The 26,034-nt window shown below is 43.2% G+C and overlaps 4 protein-coding genes across 4 annotated transcripts; 3 read left to right on the top strand and 1 right to left on the bottom strand.

Annotated features, from left to right (window-relative positions):
• Positions 1–10,605: 10,605 nt before the first annotated feature.
• On the top strand, positions 10,606–15,794 carry LOC136528766 (uncharacterized). Its single transcript, XM_066521751.1, has 3 exons — positions 10,606–10,691; positions 10,773–10,844; positions 10,956–15,794. The coding sequence occupies exon 3, from the start codon at positions 11,189–11,191 to the stop codon at positions 12,431–12,433; it is 1,245 nt and encodes a 414-aa protein (XP_066377848.1). The 5' UTR covers positions 10,606–10,691; positions 10,773–10,844; positions 10,956–11,188; the 3' UTR covers positions 12,434–15,794.
• LOC136536968 (uncharacterized) lies at positions 12,480–14,003 on the top strand. Its single transcript, XM_066529089.1, has one exon. It carries the CDS (start codon positions 12,480–12,482, stop codon positions 14,001–14,003), a length of 1,524 nt encoding a protein of 507 aa, XP_066385186.1.
• On the top strand, positions 14,159–16,445 carry LOC136536967 (uncharacterized). The gene is made up of 2 exons (XM_066529088.1): positions 14,159–14,977; positions 16,104–16,445. The coding sequence occupies exons 1-2, from the start codon at positions 14,159–14,161 to the stop codon at positions 16,443–16,445; spliced, it is 1,161 nt and encodes a 386-aa protein (XP_066385185.1).
• Positions 16,446–20,209: 3,764 nt separating this feature from the next.
• LOC136536966 (uncharacterized) lies at positions 20,210–21,613 on the bottom strand. Its single transcript, XM_066529087.1, has one exon. It carries the CDS (start codon positions 21,611–21,613, stop codon positions 20,210–20,212), a length of 1,404 nt encoding a protein of 467 aa, XP_066385184.1.
• Between the last annotated feature and the right edge of the window lie 4,421 nt (positions 21,614–26,034).

Raw genomic sequence — 26,034 nt, 5'->3', positions numbered from 1 at the left:
AGATGCAATGCACCTAAAGAATTTTTAAAATTTTCTGAGTCTTAGATCAAGAAGTGTTAAGGCATAGACTTTTTTAATATAAATCCATTGCATGGTATGTTTATCCAACTCATGTGTTCCATGTTTTGTATATAGCTGCTGTAATATAGTAATGCTGTTCAACCTAACAATTAGTTTTTCTTTGCATTTTTCTCTTATACCAATCTAATGAGTTTGCTCTCAGTTTTGTGTTTTCTATGGACACAGGTGCATAATAAAAAGAGGAAGAACACATAGGAACAAGAAAACCTATAATAAACTTACAGGCCATGAAGACAAGAATCTGAGCACACTCATTTTGGGAGATGCAAGAGAAAAAACAAGAATCTGAGTACTCTCATTTTAGGAGAGATAGAAGACAGGTAAAAAGAACAAGTACAATCATTTTGGGAGGCAGATAGATGTGCTAACCTTGAAGAAGTTCATGTTGTTCCTCAGTTTCTTCAGGATTGATACCCAGGTGATGCCCTCCTACGCTTCTCCCACCATCCACTTCATCATGGTCTTTGGCAGGTGGCTTGTTCAGATCGAAGAACTGGTCTTCTTCCTCACCTGGTGTGTTTAAGTCAAGTATGGCCATGGAGGTGAATAGAAGGAGGAGAAGATAAATGCTTCTATGGCCATGGAGGGCAAGGGTTCAGGTGGATGGTAAATGGTGGAAGCAGAAGTTATGGGAGGTGACTTAACTGGACAGAAGTGAAAAAGGGTGCTTGATTCAAAATTAGGATTTCAATTTTGAAGCTTTGCCTTTTGTGTGTACCACATGTTTTGGTGCTAAAAATTTTATGCTGGAAAAGCTGATTTTCAGTGCTTGCCGATTCGTTTGAGCAGTGAAAAGTTGGTTTGGATTTGTTTAAGTAGTGAATAGTGGGTGTGGTGGCAGGTTTTTATAAGATGGATGCATCTGTAGAAATAATAAGATGTGTGCACATTTAATGAAGCATGTTGCAACATCTCACTTGGAATGATTGGGATATAGGGGTATGCAGGTCTTTGTGCTCCCTCCTTGGTACCCTTGTCCATGTCTAGAACAACACTAATAATAGGACGGAGGGAGTATGGTCCATTCTGATGGTACTCCCTCGGTCCCATTGAAAAGGTTGTTATGGGATATGTGCATGTCAAACTTTTTCTTAACTTTGACTAAGGTTTTGTAGAAAATATGTGCAACATTTATATCTTCAAATAAATTTGTTATAAAAGTATATTCAACGATCTATCTAATGATAATATTATTTTATATATAATTGGTCAAATTTGATTTTTTCGGAAAGCGAGAACGATTTCTGTTTTGAGGCAGAGGGAGTATAGTCTATTCATTAAAAAAAGTTGCATGGTCCATTGCCCTATATGTGGAACGCTGGAGTTTCGGGGTAACAAAACTGAAAAAGATCATATCATAGGAAGCAACGTAATCCGATATGAGCCGAGTTGCAGTGTGCAAGTATATCGTCCCCTGCAAGACACACTGTATTAGACATCTCGCTAATCTAGTGATTAAAATCTTGACAGAGGCCCCGACTCAAATGCATCACCACGCCCTAGTAGTATTCTAATCTTGGAGCTGTCCTCTTTATCCCTCTACCTCAAGTTGGTGTTCTCCTTTTGATACCCTCGTGCATCGTTTCAAATCGATCGCTCGCTTTACCTCTTTCACATCTTGTATACTTTTAATTGCTTCCCCCGAAAAAAAGGGAAAGGGGAACATATGTGCTCGATCCTATGCACATCATTGCGTCCAATGAGAAAACGTACATGCATACTCCTAGTCTCCTAGTACGATGCAGCCATTTTTCATTAGTTCATCTGTCAGACACAAAAAAGTACTCACAACCACAAGCTCCCATTACATGTTCCACCCTGTTCGCTTACGGCTGATGCTGTTTTGCTGTGAGAGAAAAATACTATATCATGGTTGATAAGCATGACTGATATGATGCCTCACCTGGATGTCACTGCTTGGGATTCTGAATCCTATTGCTTAGTGTAGCCAAACAACACACAGCATATATATGAACTCTGAATGCATCAAAACGTATGTAGTACATCAACATGCCTAGTTTTCCATGGGGACGAAAACATTTGCTCACTTAATAAGTAACTACTACTCCTGCTGAATCGGATCCAAATCTCATCATGGCAAGTGGCCATCTCACAATTAATTATCATGGCTTTGCGACTTTCATATATTACTGTCGGGTACGAAGATCCGATCGATCCATTGATACGATGCCTCACCTGGATGTCACTGCTTGGGATTCTGAATCCTATTGCTTAGTGTAGCCAAACAACACACAGCATATATATGAACTCTGAATGCATCAAAACGTATGTAGTACATCAACATGCCTAGTTTTCCATGGGGACGAAAACATTTGCTCACTTAATAAGTAACTACTACTCCTGCTGAATCGGATCCAAATCTCATCATGGCAAGTGGCCATCTCACAATTAATTATCATGGCTTTGCGACTTTCATATATTACTGTCGGGTACGAAGATCCGATCGATCCATTGATACGATGCCTCACCTGGATGTCACTGCTTGGGATTCTGAATCCTATTGCTTAGTGTAGCCAAACAACACACAGCATATATATGAACTCTGAATGCATCAAAACGTATGTAGTACATCAACATGCCTAGTTTTCCATGGGGACGAAAACATTTGCTCACTTAATAAGTAACTACTACTCCTGCTGAATCGGATCCAAATCTCATCATGGCAAGTGGCCATCTCACAATTAATTATCATGGCTTTGCGACTTTCATATATTACTGTCGGGTACGAAGATCCGATCGATCCATTCCCTTTGATGCGGTTGCTCTTTTTATGCTCCTTTGTTTCATATATACAGTATACAGAGAAGAGGTATTTTCAGCCGGCTTATCAGCTAGAATCTACATTATTTTTCTCTCACAACAAACCAGCCAAGGCCGGCTTATCAGCCGGCTTTAATACCAGCCGAACAAGCATCTTCAGCTTTCTTTAGCTAATGATACTTGAGATTCGTGTTGATGCATTTGTATTCTACTGAGGTTCTCATCAGGATTCAGGAGAGAAACAAAAGGGGTTGGTGTAAACTACAGAGTATGTGGTTCCTATAACAGTTACACGATTGGCTCTGGCAGCCTGGCAGGTACTGCCAACGTTGATCTGGTGGTGTCTCCGGTTTTATGCGTGCGTGCATGGGGACCGGCTCTAATTTATGCAGAGTTGCATCAAATTTGTTAAGCCTCTGGTTGGATTGGATTCCCTTGATCCTGATGGATCCGCAGATCGCAGCTAATGTCAGGCCAACAGGCCGTTTACTGATGGACCCTGCCTGCTTCACCAAATGCTTCTAGCACAGTAATGAGAGGCAGGGGACCAATCAACAATCATTTAGGCAGCCGGGATGATGCATGTCATATACTCCATTTTTTTTAGTTTCTCGGGTATTCCCTAGAAAAGTTAAAACGTCTTATAATTTGGGGTGAAAGATGTACTACACATGAATATGTAAATCAAATCACTATATATTATCATGCCAAATCAACAAAATCAGTACATAGTACTTATTACACCGACTAAGTGCGGAGGGAAAGATTGTAATTAGGGAGTGTATTGTGCCAACTTATTAATATAGTTGCCCCCTTGAGAAAACATGCAAAAAGAGAGTTTTATCATTATGAGTGCGTTAATTCTGTGGTAGTATGCATAGGTTCAAACACATATGTCTCTGCAAGTTTATTATTTTAACGAAATTGATACTACTCCATCCGTTCTTTTTTACGTGTCACATTAGGTTGGGGCCTAAGTCAAACATTAATATCTTTGACCATCCATTTTAAAAAAAATTCTTATAGTTTTACAACCTATAAACTATATGTTATGAAAGTACTATTCATAATGAATGTAAAAAATATAAATCTTATGCCATGAAATCGATGGTCAAAATTATAAATGTTTGACTTAGGACAAACCTAATACGACATGTAAATAAAATGGAGGGAGTATTTACAAAAAAAGATGTCTTTTTCTTACTTTATCTTGTGTGACAAACGGCCAACTAAACTTGGAGTCCATTTATGGTTATATATGAAAGAAAAGAACATTTTGTTCCTGGGGAAAATGTATTGTTGCTTTGTAGCCAACTGGGCCGAACCACTGAGCCCACGCCCGGCCTTATACCCTTGTTGGGCCGAGGGATAGCTTTGTTCCAAATATCTCTCTAGCCTGAATGAGATTATTTGCTCCAGCCTCCTCTAAAAAAAGATTATTTGCTCCAGCCTAAACTTTACATTAAGTTACAGTTTGAGGGGACCACTAAATAAAAGATGCGGTTTGACAAGCATTATAGCATCTCCCATAGACTCTACATAGCTCTTTATTAGAAATTTAGAAAAAAAAAAGCTCTAATAGACTCATTAAATCATTCTCCATCTTTTTCGCTCTTTAAAACCACACTTCTCGCTCTCCATTTTCGGAGAAGCTCTCTAAATGAGATATATGGTAGTTTTCTCATGGTTTTTCTTATATAAGAAAATTTATGATAAACTATTAAAGAATAGAGAACAAAGATTGGAGAGTTTGTTGGAGACATGAGAAATATACAAATAGAATATTCGTTGAATGGCTCTCTAAATTAAAAATTAGAGAGTAGAATTTATAGAGTCCCTGGAGTTGCTTTTATTAAGGGAGGGTTATGACAAAGTTATCAACGATTTCCTTTCAGACAACGGTTTTTTCACAACTTCTGCATTATATAGGTTTAGACATCTGGAATCATTTTTCCTGCAATATATATATTTATTCATTTCTCCTGATCCTGCTCTTTTTCTATAATTTTGATTCATTAGAGCATCTCCAGGAGAGATACTGTTACTGTCCATTGCTGTGTTTGGCTGAAATGAGAGAAAAACGTGCTTCGCCAGCAGCCAACAACCCAAGAAAACGTCCACCCTCTCCTAGGCAGCGATTCTAGCTCAAAACGATTCTCCGTCGCTGGCTAGGAGCTCGAACCAGTGATAACCTAGCTTCGACTCTGTTATTCATCCCTCACCTCTGCACCCGACAACTGTAATTTTTTATGTATATTTTTTTAAGTACAACAAGTTAAAATAAATCACTTATTTGATAGAAGTCTAGCTTGAAGCATAGTTTCACTTATATAAGTTTTTATTAAAAAACATATTTTTAATCAAAATTTTGCTTACCAGAAACGGTCTCACAGAGTAATTCTAATTCATCGTAGAAACGTATCATCACAGAACTTAGATTAGAAACATTTCAACAAGGACGTGAATCCGTACTAGACACCCTTAGGGGCTGATTCTAGGCCAGGAGCAATTCTAGGTTTACTTGATTAGTACAAATTAAGCTAGTTGTTCCAGCTGTATTTTTTCCAAAGAGTGATTCCCGGCTAACCGAACATACCCTTAGTTAGTTTGGTTCCACCCACTTCAACTCATAGATTTGGCATTAGTCATCATATTTTCTTGGATTTGTTTTAGAAAGAAACAACATTATTCGTGGAGGGAGACATGCTCAGTTATAGTTATAGCAATATGGTAATCTCATTAATATCAAGATCCGCCAGCTCAGCATTTCAAAGGTGCTTATATATAGCTGTAGAGTTGTGCAATATTTGAGTAGAAAAAGGCCTAACAGACCCAATTTTACAACTAAGACCAAACTGCACCACTACGTAACATTTTGTAGCATTCGGAAAGAATTATCACGAAAGGGGAAAGTTAAGGCCCCGTTTGGCACGGCTCGCGGCGGCTCTGGCTTTTCTTACAAAACACTGTAGCACTGTAGCACGCGTACTGTAGCAACGGGGGGAGCAGGAAAACCGGCTTCTCCGGCTTCGGTGAACAGTGACAATGTCAGTGAGAGGGGAAGAGAGGAGAGAGAAAACCGGCTTTTGCTACAGTGTTTTTGTCAGATTTTGTCAGAAAAACCGGAGCCGCCGCGAGCCGTGCCAAACGGGGCCTAAATCTCTTCAGAAATTTTTAGAGGGCTATAACACTCAAATTTTGTCGCCACGTATTTATTCCAAGATTTTGTTTAGGGATGTTGAGAAGTATAAAATAATTAAGACAAAGATATATAAGAAAAAAAAATTCACGTGTAGATGTTGAATTCATTGTGTTCTCCACTTGCTCTAGGAGTAATATGTGCAAATGATCCATGAGGCAATTGGACGTCAGGATGGTGTAATTTGTGAATGAAGTGGAGTGTTGTGTTCATTCCCTTGTAGTTTGTGAATGAAGTGGAGTGTTGTGTTTACCTAGACAAGCCCGGCCTGCTCCTCCGCGAGAAACCACGTCCACGTATACCGAAATGTTTACTACCTTTGGATCGTGTTAGTGGACCGCGGTGATTTCGTTTACTGGCTTCACAGAATCGGATTTTCCAATCAGCTGCCCTTCCTGCTACCTTCGTGCCCCGCTTCTTTCCGTTCCTTGTTTTACCTTCTCTCCAACCAGAATTACCTCGGCTTCTCACCCTCGGCTGCTCTTTCCTTTTTACTGCCTCGGCTTCTCCCCGATCGGTCTCCTCGCCATTCTCACCGCGACGCGCCCCGTCTGCTCCGCCGCGCCGCGATTTCCTCCGCAGCCCGCCGGCGCGTCGCCGCTTCCTGTGCTCGCGACTTCCTCTTCGTTGCGTCGCCGCCTTAGGCTGCTGCGTACCTTCCGCGCCGCCGCTTACTTTGGTGGTGGACGGCGCCGTGCTTCTTTTCCCCCCTCCTGGTACGCCAGCGCTGCTGGACTTGGTTGGGGGGGGGGGGGGAGAACCGGCGAGGTCATCGGAGGGGCCACCGGAGGAACGGTGGGTCGTCGGGAGGGGGTACTCACCTCCCTACAGGTGCCGCTCCATTCCAGCTAGCCGTCGGCCCGGTGTCCAGGTGGGTGCGGTCTGCTTTCCTCTTTCGCGGCTGTAGTTTCCTTTCCTCTGCGTTTGTATACGCCTCCATTGGGTTGCCGCGTTTTCTCCTCGCCGTGCCATTGGGGACACCTCGCTGCTGCTCATCCGTACCACCGTGGTGGGGGTCTTACTATTGTTCCTAGGTTTACAGTATAGGCTGCATGAACCCTACAATGTATGTCCTTATTTCTTCCTTATTTTCCCCCAACACATGCACCGTCAAACAATACCGGCGCTTCGGGTATGGCTGCTGTCGTCATCGTGGCCATCTCCCCTTCTTTCCATCCTGCTTGCACAGCCCACAATGAATGCATATATGCTAAATTGAAGCTGCCAATCAAAGAGTTCCCCAGTTCCAACCCTGTGCTCCACTGAATCTGCATTGTTCTTACTGCAGGAAGAAAATTAGTGCTGTTGCTGCTACTGCTGCATTGGGTCGTTCACTGTCTAAAATTAGCTTCTGTGCTTTCCACTTGCCGTTCCAATCGCTGTCAGGTAACAGTGAGTTTGTTTATGAACTGCACCTATCAACTGCACCTCTACTTGCAATCAGCAATTGTTATGGTTTACTCACCTGACATGCCTATGGGCTTCTCTGCCTACTTCATACACATTGAAAGCCAACTGATTGTTCTGTTAATTCATTGCCTGCAGTAAAATACTTGCCCAACCTCAAGGCCGTGCTCCACTGCACCATTGATCTGCGCCGTTCTGCCAGTCACAAGGTAGTTGTTGTTCTTGGTGCTCCTGCTGCATTGGGTTGCTCAATATCACAATCGGTCTCCCTGCTCTCCAGTTGCTCTTAGGTAAAAAATGAATTCGTATATGAGCTATACTTACACTTTGAAGCATTGGCTTTCGTAGTTTATCAGCCTGCTATGCCTCTGTTCTTTTTAGCCTTTGGGAAATATACCGTTGTTATTGCCTGCACAGTGCCATTGTTGTTTTTCGGGAAGGAAAAACAAAATTTACCTACACATGCCCGGCCTGCTCCTCCGGCAGAAACACCGTCCACGTCAGTGAAGTTGTTTTCTACCGTGCGATCGCGGCCTGCAGGGTCATGATTTCGTTAATCAGCTTTAGCTTTTACTTTACCTCTTTGTTTCCAGCTTCTTACCACGGGTTGGTAAGAATCCATTACCTTCTGATGTCCTCGGGCTCCATTGTGAAGTGCATCGGTTTCTCCCCAATCGGGTTTCTTCCCTTTAATTTTCGGCTGTCCTCGACCTGCAGGGTCATTCCTTGTCCTTGTCGGCCCAACGACCTGCGTCACTCTTTTTCTCTTACTTCTTCCTCGCCGGCCCGCTCCTCTGTTGCCGCCGTCGTCGCTGGAGGTCTTCTTCTTCGTCTTGTTCTTCCTAGGGTTTCGCGTCGCGCCTCCTGTCTGCTCCGGGAGTCCTGCTCGCGTTCCTCCTCCGGGTGCGCCGCTCGTGGCGGATTCGGGTGGGGGGCGACGAGGGGTTGGAAAGGGAGGAAAGGTGGACACTCTCAAGGACAGCGTCGCTGTTTGCTCCTGCCTCGGCTGCTACGCTGGTCTTGCCTAATTTCGTGCGTAGGTTCTCGCCTCTATCACGCTCGATCCCCTCTAGCCTAATGCGGATTGTTTATATCTGTTCTGCTATGTTTGCTTATAGATAGATCTGTTGCTTTCCTTGGTTCTGATGGCTTGATCTCAAAACTGTTTGACGCAGGTTCGCGTCGTTGTTGTTCAAAGGTGTCGTTGGCCGAACATTGCTGCGATTGTTGTTCCTGGTGCTCAATTGGATATCTTCCTAACTGAGATACGCTCTTATTGGACTATCTTCGCTTCTAGGTACTAGATGCTTTGTTCAGTATATATGTTGCTTTGTTTTCTCATTGTTTGTGCTATGTTATGAAACTGATATTCCTTTGCTCTTCTTTGCCGTTTGCAAAATCATTCAAAGGACGCTTACGGTTGTTGGAACTGTTCCAAGATCGGCTGTTGTCTTTTATTTGCAAAAAAAAGGGTCTTGCAAACTGATTTTAAAATTATCTTCTGGTTTTAAAAGGCCCTACATATTTGTGCCTTGCAGACAGAGGCGGCAACAAAAAAGTGTGCCCAGATTTGGACTGCTACTTTCACTCGGTGTGGTAGATATGTTTTTTATCAATTTGTCCTACGTAGCTATGTTGCAAGAGGTTGCTCACCGGTGCTGCCTACCTTATGTATCCTATATACATGAGGTGGTACAGGATGGGAAAGATATATACGGTATAGAGGTTGAATTGACCCTTGGTATGGTCCAGGGAGCCTCAACAACACTCTTTTTCTAGGCTGAGCCTGCTGTGGATCCTGCCGTGGCCTACGAAGTAGCAGCATTGCAGGCTCTTGTAGTTCTACAGGGGATATATGAATTTGTTCTTCTTGATTATAGTGTCCATGGGCTTCAATTATATAGGGATCTAGCTCGCCATCTATTCTGCATTGCAAATAGAGGAGCTCAGCTTGCTAGGTTGGTCGTTGCAGCGCCCAGCGACGATGTTAGACCGTTTTCAGCTGTTACAGCGTTCGCGCAACAGGTGTTAGATGAACTCATCGTGCTGGCGCGCGATTGAGTGTTAGCATGTTTGTAGGTTTACACTTCCTTTTCGGCTTTATGTATTTTTTCCTCCTTCCATTGTACGCATCGCACAATTAATTATAAAAATGTTACATGAGGTGACTTCAGTTACACCTCATTCAGCATCGGTCTGTTTATACATCCATATTTTACTTCTCATCTTCATGTAATTGTTTTTCGTTCTTTCTGCACTGTACACTCCGCTTTCAGTTTTCGTCTTCATATAGTCATTTTTGCTCTTATCGTGCTTCTACCGCTCTTACTGCATGAATCCACCCTGCCTATACATCTAGATTTGTACCTGTGCCTGCACTTACCTGTTTCATATATTAATGTTTTGCCTTCTCCGTTACTCATGCCTATCATATTCGCTACATTACGCTCTTATAGAACCAACTAGAACAGAGCCAGAATGCATGTCACGGAATCCATTACACCAGCTCTCTGGTACTATCAGCTTGTTTGTGTGCTATTTTTCTGGATTATCCAGTGCATGTTAACAGAATCATGCGTATCATATTCGGTACATTAGACTGTTATAGAATCAGGTACAGCACAAACAAAAGGTGCATCAAAGAATGCGTTATACCAACTCTCTGCTACTATCACATTGTTTGTGCGTTGTTATTCTGGGTTATCCAATATATGTTAACGGTCCATAAACACCACATGCTATTTTTTCCAAAAAAATTTTCCCCCAAAAAATGGTTTCATTGTTTTATGTCCATGGTAAGATGCACAGCCTTCGTCGTCTATGGAATACCAACCTGGTATGCCTGCTCAGCGACCACGTATGTAAACTGTGCTCTATTTTGCTTACATATCTATGTTTTCAGTGAGCGCTACTATATTCAGTGGCCTCGCTATTTTGCTGTGTTACGATATCTAACAGTGCCTACCTATATTACTCAGTGGTTGCTTCGGTGGATATAGACACCTCTGCTGCTACCACAGCGAGGTCTCGCCGTGCAAGACCATGTATGTAGCCTACTGTGTATAGTCCCATATGAGGCAAGAATATTGCATGAATCTTCTTCTTATCTATTCTGTCCTTCGACCAGGAAATAACTCCTCATGTCGCATTCAAAGTCCTGATCCAGCGCAGTGTAGACAGAAGAGGAGAAAGCTTCTAAAGCAGCATCGTCTTGTTTGGGGAGGTACTGCAGCAGATTGTACAGCAAATGATATTTTCATGCCTTTGGGCTACAATATGGTTCAATCCTATACCCTGTGTACAGGTGCAGCTTCAGCGTATAGTGCTAACTTAGAGTGTGCTCAGTTCGATGATGATTTCGTAGAAGCTCTTAAAGGTAAAGGCTGTACCTTCGTATGCTGCATCTATCTTTTCCATCATCACCAGGCCTACCTACGGGTATCTACCTCATCCATGTTTAACACTCTCTTAAATGTGCATAAACCAGTTTCTTATCCTAGGAGATCATACCATGGACCACCTGCACAACAGTGCTCTAACTGCCACGCCGTTTTCTGGAATGCTGAAAGTGTTGGCAAAGAAGCGCGCACCTCTTCTGGATCACTTATTTACAACAAGTGTTGTAAAGGAGGCAGAGTTGTTATTCCTCCCTTCCTTCCTAGGCCTGAACCCTTAGCGTCTTTGGCAAGATTTGATGGCGAATCGGTCTCTAACAAGTTTATGAAGAATATAAGATGCTACAATTGTCTTTTTGCATTCACCTCTATGGGAGCCAGTATAGATCGAACCATGCATGATGGCAGGGGTCCACCGGTTTTTAAAATTTGTGGACAGATTCATCACCGCATCGGCTCTTTGATACCTCCAGATGGTCGCCCTCCAAAATTTATTCAGCTATATGTGTATGATACATCAGCCGAGGTTGAGAACAGAATTGCCTCATTAGACCATGAAGACACAACAGCACCAGATCTAGATCCTACTATTGTACAATCTTTGGTTAATATGTTGGATGAACATAATTTATTTGCAAAGCAGTTTAGAATGGCCAGGGACAGATTAGCAGACAATGAGGCTGAAGATTTTGTCATTCGCATTGTTGGTCCGAAAAACGGAGATCCGCCTCAGTACAGTTTACCAACTACAGATCAATTGGCCATGCTTGTGGTTGGTGATTTTAGCTGTGAAGAATTTGAGCGGGACATTATTGTGCAGAAACAGACAGGAGATCTAGATCAGATCTCTGCTTTGCATCCTGCTTTCATGGTGCTTCAGTATCCTCTACTGTTTCCATATGCTGAACGTGGTTGGCAGACCGGTATTCTATACACTGGTGCCACTCAGTCAGCACAGAATGCTCATGTAAAGCTAACCATGCAAGATTACTACTGCTACATGTTCCACTATCGAAAAAATGAGCCCAATCCTTATTTATGTTATGGGCCATTGTCAAGTCAGGCCAAGGTTGATGCCCGGGCCTGTGTCGATGAAAATAGACTGAAATATATAGTGGATCATCAGGCTGATATCAGGATGGAAAGTATTCAAGGAATCTGTGATGCTATTAGCAGAGGTTCCCAAGAAGGAAGTGAGGTTGGGAAAATGACCGTGTTACCGGCATCATATACAGGCGGTAGACGTTATATGATACAAAATTATCATGATGGTATAGCTATCTGCCGAGAATACAGCCCCCCTGATTTCTTCGTTACATTTACATGTAATCCTAAATGGTTAGAGATTTCTGAGGCTATCTTTGAGCCTGGACAGAGGCCAAGTGATAGGAATGATATAATTGTCAGAGTGTTCAACATCAAGTTAGAAGAACTTCTGCATGATATTAGAGGTGGTACACCCTTTGGACCTTGCAGCGCAGATATATTCATCTACATACATCAAAACCATCCTTTCTATCTACGTCCATTTGTCTACTATCTCTTCCAGATCCTAAATATTTCCTATTAAAATGCAGTGCTCCACACTATAGAGTTCCAGAAACGCGGACTTCCACATGCACACAATCCTTTGGACTTCAAGAGATACATCTGATCCAACTTCTGCAATGATAGACAAATATGTGTCTGCAGAAGTGCCTGATCCAAGAAATGATCCGCTAGGCTATGCTCTTGTTGCAGAGCACATGATACATGGACCCTGCAGTAAAAACAATCCTAGGTGTCCATGCATGAAGAACAATAAGTGTTCCAAGCATTTTCCCAAACCATACCAGCCTAAAACTACAGTTAGTTCTATTGGCTTTGCTGTGTACAGGAGACCTGAGAATAATCTCTTTGTTTGCAAAGGAGGCCTCCAAATGGATAACAGATGGGTTGTTCCATATAACATGTTCCTCCTTAAAAAATATCAGGCACACATCAATGTTGAGTGGTGCAATAAAACTACATTCATCAAGTACCTTTTCAAGTATGTAACCAAAGGAGCAGATTGTAGCAAGGCTTATCTACAGAGAGTCAAGAGAGGCCAGCAGGCGCCGTATGATGATGGAACACAGACTATAAATGAGGTAAAAGAATATCTTGATTGTAGATATATCTGTGAGCAAGATGCATGTTGGAGAATGTTTGGATATGATATTCATAGACAATATCCAGCAGTAGAAAGAATGCCTGTGCATCTTCCAAACGAGAATTTCATAACTTTTAGTGCTAGAGCAAGGATGGATAAGTTAGTATCTACCGAGTTTTTGAAAAGAACGATGTTAACTCAGTGGTTTGTCTGCAACGAGCTTTTTCCTGAAGCTAGAGCATTGACCTATCCTGAGTTTCCTTCGAAATGGATATGGGATCAAAGAGATAGAAGGTGGACAAAGCGGAAACAACAACATGGTAAGATAGGCCGTCTTCACTATGTACACCCATCAGCTGGGGATCGGTACTACCTTCGCATGTTGCTGCTAACAGTTAAGGGTGCAACAAGCTATGAACATCTCAAATTCCACAACCGAACATATCATCGTACATTCAAAGAGGCGTGCAAGTCCCGCGGCCTTCTTGGTGATGATCAGGAGTGGTACAACGCTTTCAATGAGGCAGCAGCTTGGGCTACTTCACCGCAGCTTCGTAGCTTATTTGTAACAATGATACTGTTCTGCGAAGTTGGTGATGAAAACACTTTCTTCGAGAAAATTTGGCGCCATCTAGCAGACGATATCATCTACCAGTACAGAGATATGATTGGTGATCCTAATTATGTGTTGCCTGATTCAGTAGCTAGGGATTACCTTCTGGATGAACTTTCCACTCTTTTTTGTCAGAATGGTAGGAACATAGCTGATTTCAGCTTACCTCCAAAGACACATGCTGAATATCCTGTTCAAAACAATCGGCTTGTCGAAGAAGAGCTATCATATCCTGCTGATCCATTGATTGACATGAATAATCCAACTGCTTTCCTTAATGAAGATCAAAGAAACGCCTTCTATAAAATAGTCCACAGAGTGCAGCAGAACGAGCCCGGCTTTTTTTTGTATCAGGATATGGGGGAACTGGTAAAACATATTTATGGAATCGAATAGTAGGCTATCTCAGAGGACACAACAAAATTGTTCTTACTGTGGCGTCTTTCGGGGTAGCAGCGCTACTCTTACCAGGGGGACGGACTGCTCATTCAAGATTCAAAATACCTTGCGAAGTAGAGGATGATATGATCTGTGATGTTAGCAGGGGCACCATGCTTTCAGAGCTTATTGAACTTACAAGCCTTATTATTTGGGACGAAGCCCTTATGGCTAATAGAAAATGTTTTGAAGCATTAGACCGCACATTACGTGACATAGAAAAGGTAAAAAACCCTGAGGCTGCAGATATAACATTTGGTGGTAAGGTTGTCGTGCTGGGAGGGGACCTCAGGCAAATCTTACCTGTGGTTGAAGGAGGTACCAAACAAGATGTCATCAGTGCTGCTATAATCACCTCACGCTTGTGGGCTCATGTAGAGGTGCTCAGCTTAAATCAGAACATGCGATTAGTATGTTCGCCGAATGATGCTTGCCAACAACAGGAGGTCGCCGCGTTCAGCAGATGGATATTAGATATTGGCGAAGGTAAGGCACCCTCCTTTGCAAAGGATGGAGAAGATGAACCGAGCTGGATTACAATACCTGAAGAATTGCTCATAGTGCCTGGTGAGGATAAACTTGCAGCCATTGTGCAATCGGTATATCCTAACTTTGAAACCAGGTACAGAGACCCTCTGTACCTTTCTCAAAGGGCCATACTAGCTCCAACAAATGAACTCACAGATACAATAAATGAGTACATGGTTCCCTTAGTTCATGGCAGAGAAAAGGAATGTCTCAGTTTGGATACTATCGCCAAGGCCACTGCTCAACATGAGGCATATGATCTTCTATATCCTATTGAGTTCCTTAACTCAATTAGTGGTAATAACTTCCCGCAGCATCGAATTGTGCTCAAAAGAGGAGTTCCTATAATGCTGTTGTGTAATCTCAATCAAAGAGCAGGCCTTTGCAATGGTACAAGGCTGACTGTAACCTCTATAGGAGAATGGACAATTGAGGCAAAAATTATGAATGGACGCCATGCAAATCAAACATTTGCAATTCCACGCATAACTCTGTCTCTCAAAAGTAACAAGTGGCCATTTGTTCTACAACAACGCCAATATCCTATAAGAGTTTGCTATGCCATGACAATCAATAAAAGTCAGGGACAGACATTATCAGTTGTTGGCATCTACCTCCAAAAACCAGTCTTCACACATGGTCAACTCTATGTAGCTGTTTCGCGAGTAACAACAAAACAAGGTCTCAAAATCTACATAGAAGATGATGATGGCAATCCCTCCAATGAGACAAGAAACATTGTGTACAGAGAAGTTCTCCACCATCTATCTTAGCTGCTAAATGCAGGGCCATTCTATAATTACTTCGTACCTAAAATGGCCTTCATGGCTACATGTCATCAATGACCCCACATTTGGTGCTGCTAATATTTGGCTGTATAGTCTCATGTAGTACACAAATAAAGTTGTAGACCAGTGGACATGTATGTGTTCAGTTTGAAAAACCATGCCTATGTGCTTTGTCTTACTCAGCACTGACCATATGCATACAACATTTAGGGTTTCTTTCTAGCCAAATATTTTGGTAGTGGCCACATCAATGTACAGTGGGGCAATGTAATTATACCTCTCTATGTAAACACCAGGCAATGAAATTGTTACTTTTGGTGCTCATGATTTGCATTACTGGTTCTACATCTTTCGTCGATGTACCTCAATGTATTTGGGTTCTCCTCAAACTATATGTACACATAAATAGCTTTATGAATTGCTGCTGTGTCTGTGCCAGGTCCATCATGCAGGAACCGACATTTCTTGACAAGCTAGAAAAAGGACGCCACTCGCATGGCGTCGTTGTTCGAGTCGTAAGGAAGTGGGTTCACTAGGGTTCACTACGAAAACAATGGACAGGGTCCACCTCAGTACGTTGGGATGGTTGTGGCAGACGCAAAGGTACTGGTACCAGTTCTTTAAAAAAGATAATAATACTATCTTTGTGTTAACCATAAGGATCACATATTTACAATCAGCAGAAACAATACTTCATACACATTGACATGCAATCTAATCAGCTTAATACCTACAATAACAGGGAAATGCCATATATGCTGAAATTTCAGATGACCTCATCGATGACAAAGCCTGTCTTTTTGATGTTGGGAAAGTTTATGTTGTTAAGAAATTTGTTGTCCAAAATGCCAAAAAGAGCTACAGAGCAGTTGACAAGAACCTCATGATAGACATTACAGACTACACAACAGTTGAGCTTGTTCGTAATCCTCCACACTCAGTTCCAGAGTACATTTACAGAATCACTCCATTACGAGCCATTAGACCAGCACGAGTCGTCTTCAACCTGACAGGTGACCTATTTTTTCAGATATCATTTCTAGATAGATTTACCTTGTACGTGCTATATAAATCTGGTAACTGACAAAGTTGCATTGATCTTTTTACAAGATGTCCTTGGATATCTCATTAAGTATGAGGCAACTCACACATTTGTTCCAAAGAACATGGAAAAGGCTAAAACACTCAGAGAAATCTACATTAAGGATTTAGGATATGTATCACTTGCCCCTACGATAACTTACATAACAGTGGTTCTGTCCTACTGCCTCAAAATCTACTTTTATGCAGCGAAAATATTATGAAAATTACCCTATGGGGTGAGCATGCCACAAATTTCAGTATCGACAACATATACGATGCTACAGCTGGTAATCTTATTGTTTGCCTTGTCGTTGGTTGCATACCACGTGAAGATTTCAAAAACAATGGTAGAGCCTTCTTTTCCAGATTGGTCTCAACATTTCTGAATATATTTACATATGCATTGGCGACTAACATAGCTTTAAGATACACGCGCTACAAACCATTTTATTCCTTACTATTGCAGATAAAACATGTCTAACTAGAAGCTCAGCTTGCGCTTACTATTTCAACCCTACCATCCCAGACGCCCGTGCTTATCACTCCAGGTATAGCCACATGGAGGTCAACCCAAACAAAAAAAACACAGAGAGAGAAAGATGGCTGAACGTTTGTACTAATATGCTTTGTATCACCAGGTTCGAAAATACGCTAGTCTACATCGACCGACCTGCGCCAGAAGAAGAGGCGGTTCCAGCTTTGGTCGAAGACATTCAACTACCAGAAAAAACTATAGCTGACCTGAACCATGTTGATCCCTTTGATGACATGGTAAACAAGATAAAGCTGTAAACTCATCCTCCTAAACAGCCTCCTATTACATATGTTCCAGATGGATTTTATAGCTCTTTCACCAATGCCATATCAAATTTGTTTATCAAATTTGTTAGCGAACCAGGACCGGTCATGATGTAAAAACTTCTGAATTATTTGCTGCGGTGCAGGAAACAGGACCATATAAAGTTGCGGTAACGATTGTGTCTATTACAAACACTATTAACTGGTGGTACATGTCTTGCAAGCCATGCAAAAAAAGAGCTGATCAACAACTAGATGGTACCTACAGATGCCCAAAGTGTGGAGGCACAACCACAGTTCCTAGGTACCTTTTCATTAGCTTAATACCATTTCCAATCCATACATGAACTGAATATTTTCCAACGTTTCTACACCTTTCATTGTTTATAACTTGTGCAGGTACCTATTATCATTTATTGCAAAGGATGACACAGATGAAGCACGGTTCTTTGCATATGATGATGAAGCAAGCAAAATAATTCAAAAAGACTGCCAGGCATTGGTGAACCCATTGCATATAAAAGAAGGATTGCCTCAGGCGATGCACAACATACTTAACAAGACATATGTGTTGTCAGTTAATCTTACCAGCGAATCGTGCAAAAGTATGAAAAAAAGGCAGTACCAAGTCAAAGCAGTTCTAGACAGGCCACCGAAGCGACCTTCGCTGCAGATCATGGCAACATCTCCGTATCACCCACCTCACACAACAAGCTCAACACCAATCATTAAGAGTCTAGAGCATTCGGCCGATCTACTTCTGATTGAGGCCGCTACACAATCTGTAAGCAGATTTTACAGCTTGTTTGGCAACAACATTCCAGCCTATTTAGCTGTAGTCCACTCAACAATTTTTTCGTGTGACAGACACCAGCACCTGGTAGCGAACCAGACCATGAAGCCTCCAAACATGATGTTGACAAGTACATAATAATCCACCATTCTACATTGAAACTCCGTAATAGATAAATACATATATACTGCTTACAAGCAGTGTACATAATCAGTGCACAATTCCAATTTATGTAAGGTCACCGATAGGACGGACAAGTGCTTGCAAGAACCTCTTCGGCCACGCTGATTCGGCCGAAACTACAGAGATAGAAGAAGAACAGCGTGCCAAATAATCAAAGAAGTATACTTTCAAGAATTTTAACTTACCATCTTTTTATGTCCAAACATGTTGACATACAACCTCTAAACATAGAAATCGAGTATAGTGCTGACTGGTTTTTTCCTAGGCAGAAAAAAATAAACCAGGAAGATGATGCAGGTAGCGACTCATAGAAGTGAAGCAGCGTCAAACAACCAAAAAGATAAGGTCTTCCTGGCCAACTCTTATCACATAACTAACTTAGTTCTGGACAGAGACATACACAATACATTGTCTCACACCAGTTAGTTTCAAATACTAAACATTCTTCCTTTATTGTTCCATATAGGTGCTGCCGCACTATTGCCGACATGTAACAAGCTTTTGCGTCCTACAAAGAACTGCCGCTCGAAGAAATAAAACCTATATGTAAATTATCAGAGTACGATGCATCGACTTCTGTGGTACATGCATCAGGCTATGATGCATCAACTTCTATGTAGTATTTGTCATGTCTGCGATATAGACGTAGCTATGGGAACATATTCGACGTGTATGGAACCTAGATACATCCTGCTAACGACTTTCCCTGCTATAGACTCCGCTAAGACTACCACAGATTATGGATGTATCAGTTCGAACTGTCGCTATGAAATCGTGTTGTTCCAGTTGTATATGAAACTATATTTGCCTTCTGTAAATCCTAGATAAATCCTACTAAAATATCATCAGACTACTGTCCCAACTCCGTTTTCTTAGCATTACCGTGCTCCACAGAGAAACTTTGTACCGCCAGGTGATATCCACCCAACGAAATTTAAGTATACACAAACCTCATAGATATTAAAAAAAGAGATCTATGTTACAAAATAAACCCGCTAAAACAGCAGGTACCAACACTAAAAAATAGTTCCCACAAATATACAGCAAAATCCATAGCCTCCTAACCACTTCCTGCTGACACCCTTTGGCGCCCCCCTTTAGCACACCGCACAGAGCCAAGAAAAAAAAGGATTGTGCTCTCACATATCATCAAGCCTCGATTATCCAAGCCACGGCGCCATGATATAATAGAGGAAAAAACAGATACGTCTTAGTCCCAGATAACACACGGTACCACCCAACAGGCGTGCAGATATAGTGATATAACAAATCCAAAAAAAAAAGATATCCAGCTCAAAAATAAAACAGTACGAGGCCACGGGCGCGCGAATGCGCGCGCCGCCATACTAGTTCATTCACAAATCACACCATCCTGACACCATAGTACCATACATGAGGCATAATTGTGTGTCTTCATTCACAATCACGCCATCTCGGGATGTGGTGGCACCCCAAATAAACAGTTCCCAGGGCTTATTTGGACACGTTTGGACTTATCTAAATACCTTGGACTAGGTAAAATGCAATTTGAAAGTCTCTGGACCTATATGAGGACGCCGAACAAGTTCAGAAATTGCTGATGGAATTCACATAAAGAAAAAGCTATTCCAAAGGGGAAAAAGTTTTGCAGAATATAGAAGTGCATGAGAGCTAGACTGCTAGAGCTTATTACAATTACAACATGCTGATTAGAAAACAGAGAGAACAATAACACAAAAGAAATAAAAAATAAGAAAAGCAAGCAAAGCCTCATGCTTTCTTGTTTTCTGAGACCAGAACTTCCCAGTGCAGCAAACTTGTTCAGGACTTAACAACGCAGAACTGCCAATTGCTTCTCATTTGCCCTCTGCAACCATTGGGTCATTGAACTGCGCAGCCTATCATCAGGTACGCGCGCAACCCACAAATTGAGAAAGTTTGTGAGAACATGTGTCCATCTCTCCAGCTTTGGGTCTTGATGATATCGCTGCATTAGCAGCCTTCTGTTCTTGTTATCTCCCTTCCAATTCCTCCGTGGCGTCGTCTTCCTCACCTGAAGGTACGTGCTTGGATTTCCAGAGCATCTGGTACGCCATCGCCTCTGTCTTCTGGTAGAGACATTGCAGCGCCTTCGGCAGCATGGTCTCGTCCAGCTGCCGCAGGCTAAGGTTGGTGTGCCTACCACGCTGCTCCTCCCCGTCGATCACCTCCAGCGCCGATGACTCGGCTTTCGGCGTCAAGTCTCCTAAAGAGCCATGGGGTGTGAACAGGAGACCAAGCTTCAGGTATGGCATGTCTTCTGAAGAAGTCGTTGGACCTTCAACAACTGCATTCCTCTGCAGCATGTTGTACTCGGACAGTGGGACCTGGCACTGCCAGTACACCTCGATGACTGATTCCAGAGACACCTGTGAATGCGATGGCCTCACTGTGCTTGCTGCATTGCTCTCACAGGGACGACAGGGCTCGTGGTGGTTGCAGCACAGCGGGTCCGGCCGGAACCACTGGCTCATGTCTCTGTGGATGCTGTCCCAGTGCTCTCTGTGAGTGGAGCCACCGTAGGGCACCCAGGAGAAGTCCTGCGTCGGAAGGTTAGCGAGCTCCCTGGTCGCGGCTTCAGCCGTGGACTTGAAATGCGGCGTCACCAGCAGCTGCAGGCACTTGATCGTGATCCCGACAACGTCCGTGCTCTCTGAAAGCCGCAGCATGGAGCCGATGCACAGGTTCTTCTCCGGCGCGTCGTCGTCTTCGTAGAAGAAGATGAGCTTCGCCTCCGTGCCACGGCCTTCCAGGACGATGGGACGCACGCAGAACAGGTAGTACTGGCTTCCGCGGACGAGCCTGTACCTCGCCTCGTCGCCAGCGAGCAGGCGCGCGATGAGAGGGTCGAAGAACGTGTACCGCGGCCACGGCGTGCCGCCAAGCTCCACAATCCGCAGGAACTCGGCAGCGCCGTCCGCGAACCACTCGAATCTCCGTACGGCGTTGCCGCCGCTCCAGCCGTACCCGTCGTCGTCGTCGTCGGTCCTGTTGTGTCCGCTGAGGATGGAGGAGACGAAGGATTTGGTGGCGTGGGCGAGCCGTGTCGGCAAGGACGAGCACGAGTGCCTCACGGCCACCCGCTGATCCTTCTCTTGGTCGTCCACGGCCACGGCGCGCTGCTTGCACCGGCGCAGCGTGTCGTCGCACTCCTGAGCGGCGCGCTTCAGCTTCTTGCGCCAGCGGAGGAGAGACGCGTCGCTGATCCGCCACTTGTCGGAGGTCTCCAGCGCGGCCTCCAGCTTGATTTGTGCCATCTCCAGCCGCTCCAGGTGCTCCTCCTCCTCATTCGGTTTCCGTCCCAGCTTGTCCAGGATGCCGGAGACGATTTGCTTCGCTATCTCCTCGGCAGCTGCAGACCTCACGATCTCCGCCATGAGTTTGGAGCTTGGTGGACTGAACTAGCTAGCTATTGTAAGAATGTATACTAGTAGTAATATATGTTCGAGAAGTGGCTGATTGCATGGATGATCTGAAGACTGAAGACTGGAGAATTGTTGCTATATGTATGCGGAGATTTCACAGGAAACACCAAGCAAATCAAGTGGGCATGACGTACAGGAAGGGGAAGGAGTATGTATTGACCGACAACACTCCAGTGCAAGATTAGGATAGGAATTAGGATTACGAGACAAAGTGGCGGTGGCTAAATAACAGTTGGTCTCCACAATTGTGTCAGAGTCAGACAGAATATGTGGACTTTGACGAAGAACAACGAAAGATCCGGCGGAGACAGGAGACGGAAGTATAGCCTACTCTATCTTTTGTACTTTTATTTTCTTCTTCCAAATATGGGTCCTCCTTGATCGGTCACTCTCTTGGATCCATATTTGCACAACTCTCATGACGTGAGACACCAGTGACGTAGGTTAGGTATACCAAAACATCCTAACTGTTAGAATATGCCCTGTCCGGTCCCTGTGAAAGCAATCCAAGCACACGTTACACAACACAGGAACATTAGCACTAGTGGCTGAGGATAGTGGGCTGGTTGGGCTAAGACCTTCGGTTAAGGTCGTCGTGGGCCGTGTAAGTGGAGTGAGTGATCCGGTGGCTTTATAAGCCGGTTTTTAATGTTGCTAAAAAAAAGGTCGGTTTGTAATTCTGAGGATAGTGGCAGAGATATCAATATCGGTCGCATCTGATATTATCCGTATTCGACTAAATAAAAAAAATATGAGTCCGTATTCGACTCCCAATCCCCCTAAAAAATTATGACTACTCATATTTAGCATTCATAATATTCACTCGTATTTGATCCAGTTTCATCCTTAAATATGCTCTTGAGAGGATAAAATTGATGCTCTTGAGAGGATGAAACGTCTTAATGGCTAGAGGGGGTGAATAGCCTATTGAAAATTTCTACGACAATACTTAGCTAATATGTTAGACAATTAAATGGCAAAGCGAGTGTTGCGCTAGTCTACTAAAAATACAAGCCACCTACTATAATTCTAGTGACTATGATCTCTAAGTACACAAACGTTATGTCACTACACTAAATTAGTGAGCTCTCAAAGACTAACTAAAGAGTATCACTAACCACTAGATCCGACACAAGCTTGCTCTCAAGACTAACTACACTAAAGAGCAAAGCAACACTATAAATGTAAATGCAAGAGAGGGATGTGATAATTAAACCGCAGTGTCGAGGATAGAACCAATCACAATATGATGGAGCCAATCAATCACAATCAATCAAGAAATCCTTAGGACAAGATGACACAAGATTTTTTTTACCGAGGTTTACTTGCTTGCCGACAAGCTAGTTCTCGTTATGGCGATTCACTCACTTGGAGGTTCACGCGCTAATTCGTATCACACGCCAAACCCTCAATAGGGTGCTGCACAACCAACACAAGATGAGGATCACACAAGCCACGAGCAATCCACTAAAGTACCTTTTGGCTCTCCGTCGGGGAAAAGTCAAGAACTCCTCACAATCACCACGATCGGAGCTGGAGACAAGCACCTTCCTTCGCTCGATGATCCTCGTTGCACCAAGCCATCTAGGTGGCGGCAACCACCAAGAGTAACAAGCGAAACCCGCAGTGAAACACAATCACCAAGTGCCTATAGATGCAAACACTCAAGCAATGCACTTGGATTCACTCCCAATCTCACAAAGATGATGAATCAATGATGGAGATGAGTAGGAGGGCTTTGGCTAAGCTCACAAGGTTGCTATGTCAATACAGAAGATCAAGAGAGTGAGCTTGAGCCAGCCATGGAGCTTAAATAGATAGCCCCCACGAATAGAGTCGTTGGGTTCCTCACTGTAGCTTTGTCAGGGCGACCGAACGCGCCAGTCAAAGTGACCGAACACACCACCTTCAGCGTCCGATCGCTGATCCACTGCCACATGTTCCTGCGGTTTAACCGCGTGCGTCGATCTCCAACGGTCGAAATCTCCCGCACGATCACTTAAGTTGTGATCGGACGCGCCAATGGCCGACCTGACTCTCTTGTGCCGCGTCAGGTCAAAAGAACCATGCGCGCCGCCACACTACAACCAGACGCGGCGATTAACAACAGCCACCACGCGTTAGGTCATTTACAGAGAGGTTCTAAAGGTGCTTTTCCACGATCGAACGCGTCAGGTGCTCCTCGACTGGATGCACCACCGCGTCAGGTCCTTACTACGTTCGCTCAATCGCCTACGCCAACATACATCAGCATGAATGGACTCACCATTAGTGCGTTAGGTCACAAGTGCACCTGCGTCCGGTCACAAGGCCAACAGAGCCCGAGGGCACCACTGAATTTTATAAATGACCAGACGCTGAGACCCCGAGTCCGGTCACCACGTCACTTGCGTCCGGTCACTGTTTTTCAGTGAAAACCATCTCCTCCACTTCACCAACTTCTTCACTATGACAGAACCGTCTGAAATAACACATTTTCGGATGTGCTCGTCTTCCACTAGACATTAAGCAACCCAAAAGTGGGCTAAACCGGGCAGTTTCGTCGAGCACACCTCAAGGGAGGACTCGAAACAATCCACGTTTTACATCTAGAATCCAATAATGTGTACGAGCTTACATCACTTAGTTCATTTCATACAACATAGAGACTTGGAATTTAGTTATTACAATACCAGAGTTCAGAGTGCAATAATTAAACAACGAAAAATGTAATAATCATCTAGCAAAAATGATACACGGATCCATCTGTGCTCACCAGAAGAATCCTCCATATAAGAGCTAACTCCTCAAGTTTCACCTGCAATAGGGTAAAATAAACCCTGAGTACACAATGTACTCGCAAGACTTACCCGACTAGTGGAAATAATTTCCTGACACTCAAGGATATGATAGGCAATATGGTTTGCTAGGTTCTTTTATTTACAGAAAGCATTACTAGTAGTTCATCCTTAAGATCAAGTTTTTATTAGCATTCAGGATTACTTCATTAGCTAACCATTCTAGGTAGGCACATGTTCTACTTTCAAGCAAGGGTTGAGCAATCAGAACTATTTTACCATCTTTCATATTCTAGTTCTTACTACGGTGCTAGACCATAGCCAAGTCGTACCGTCTCATGAAAACAACGATTCGTGAACCAATGTATCCTAGCTGGGTACCCCAAAACACATGCCTCGCTTGTACCTCAGGCACAAATGAGATCAACCCGTTCCGCTCCTGCCGAGGGGTCCAGGACCCCATCAAAACTTGGACTCCAAGCCCCCACACTTGAGACCCGGTCTTAGTGTGGTGCTTAGACCTTCACCTTTCCCCATCTCTAATCAGTTGGTCTAGAAAGAGCTAGAACCCACGACAAGAGCGCAATGAGCCTTTCCGCTCCCATAAGCAAGTATGTGCTCAGGATAATAAGTCTATGATCTGACTACCATCCACAGCAACGGACGGTCCTCAATCGACTCGAACAGGGAAAATAGTGTAACCAAGCTATGCCCCGTGGCCACGTGACACTTGTTACACCCACCAATAACCCATGCCATATCCCTGCTCGGTCTCTATTTTCTTTTCATCATTTTATTATGAGAGTAATAATAATCACCTATTGTGAGTAACGACAGGTTACTCACGCTACCGACAACCTAAGCATAGTAGCTACTCGAACCTGCACTAGTAGGACTCATAGGGTATATATATATGCATGTGGTTTCCATAAAATTCCTACAACGTAAATGCACAACACACATATATATATGATGGATATGAAAAATAGAGGTTATGTACCGAAGCTTGCCTTGGGCAAGCGTGGTGTCCACTGTGCCAGTCAGTGGCGGCTCTGGGACCTCCTCTAGTATGAGAATCTCCTCCTCGTACTCCTCGACGATCTCCTTGAACTCATGCTCGCCGGTGGTCACGATCTCTGCCGACTCGTTCTCTATATGCATGCGATGATGATGATGCAGCTATTTAGTATTTAGGCAACAACAATTCTTAAAATAAGAACACATATGCCATACTAACAAGCTAGCTTTAATGACTAAGACATTAAGCTAACCATCAGCTCTATCAAATCAAGTGTCAAGCTCATCCTAACAAATGCTTAATTTCATAAGTCAATATTATTCTCTCATTCATATTAAAGGTTTAATGGATATTTAGCTACCCTCATAAACAGTCTATCTTAGGGCTACAAAAATTACAGTAAGACATAATAATACAATGAAGCTACTGTAAAAATTTTATGATTCAAGCTATCACCAATTTACCACAAAAATTCCTACAATAATTACCCTAATAAAATGAAGCACTTTCAAACGATTTAATAGCCCTTAGTACCAACATAGATATGTATGAACTAACTATACCAACATATAGACAAT

This window comes from Miscanthus floridulus, chromosome 2, assembly GCF_019320115.1.
Source record: "Miscanthus floridulus cultivar M001 chromosome 2, ASM1932011v1, whole genome shotgun sequence".
Taxonomy (NCBI): Eukaryota; Viridiplantae; Streptophyta; class Magnoliopsida; order Poales; family Poaceae; genus Miscanthus; species Miscanthus floridulus.
This window is presented reverse-complemented; position numbering and strand designations above follow the sequence as displayed.

What these genes read in the sequence shown, in the direction of transcription:
- LOC136528766 (XM_066521751.1), top strand. Translation starts at nt 11,189, where the DNA reads ATGAAGAATATAAGATGCTACAATTGTCTTTTTGCATTCACCTCTATG.
- LOC136536968 (XM_066529089.1), top strand. Translation starts at nt 12,480, where the DNA reads ATGCACACAATCCTTTGGACTTCAAGAGATACATCTGATCCAACTTCT.
- LOC136536967 (XM_066529088.1), top strand. Translation starts at nt 14,159, where the DNA reads ATGCTTTCAGAGCTTATTGAACTTACAAGCCTTATTATTTGGGACGAA. An exon ending in GCAATGGTACAAGGCTGACT is followed by an intron (nt 14,978 to 16,103) that starts GTAACCTCTATA and finishes CTACAATAACAG; the next exon opens with GGAAATGCCATATATGCTGA.
- LOC136536966 (XM_066529087.1), bottom strand. Translation starts at nt 21,613, where the DNA reads ATGGCGGAGATCGTGAGGTCTGCAGCTGCCGAGGAGATAGCGAAGCAA.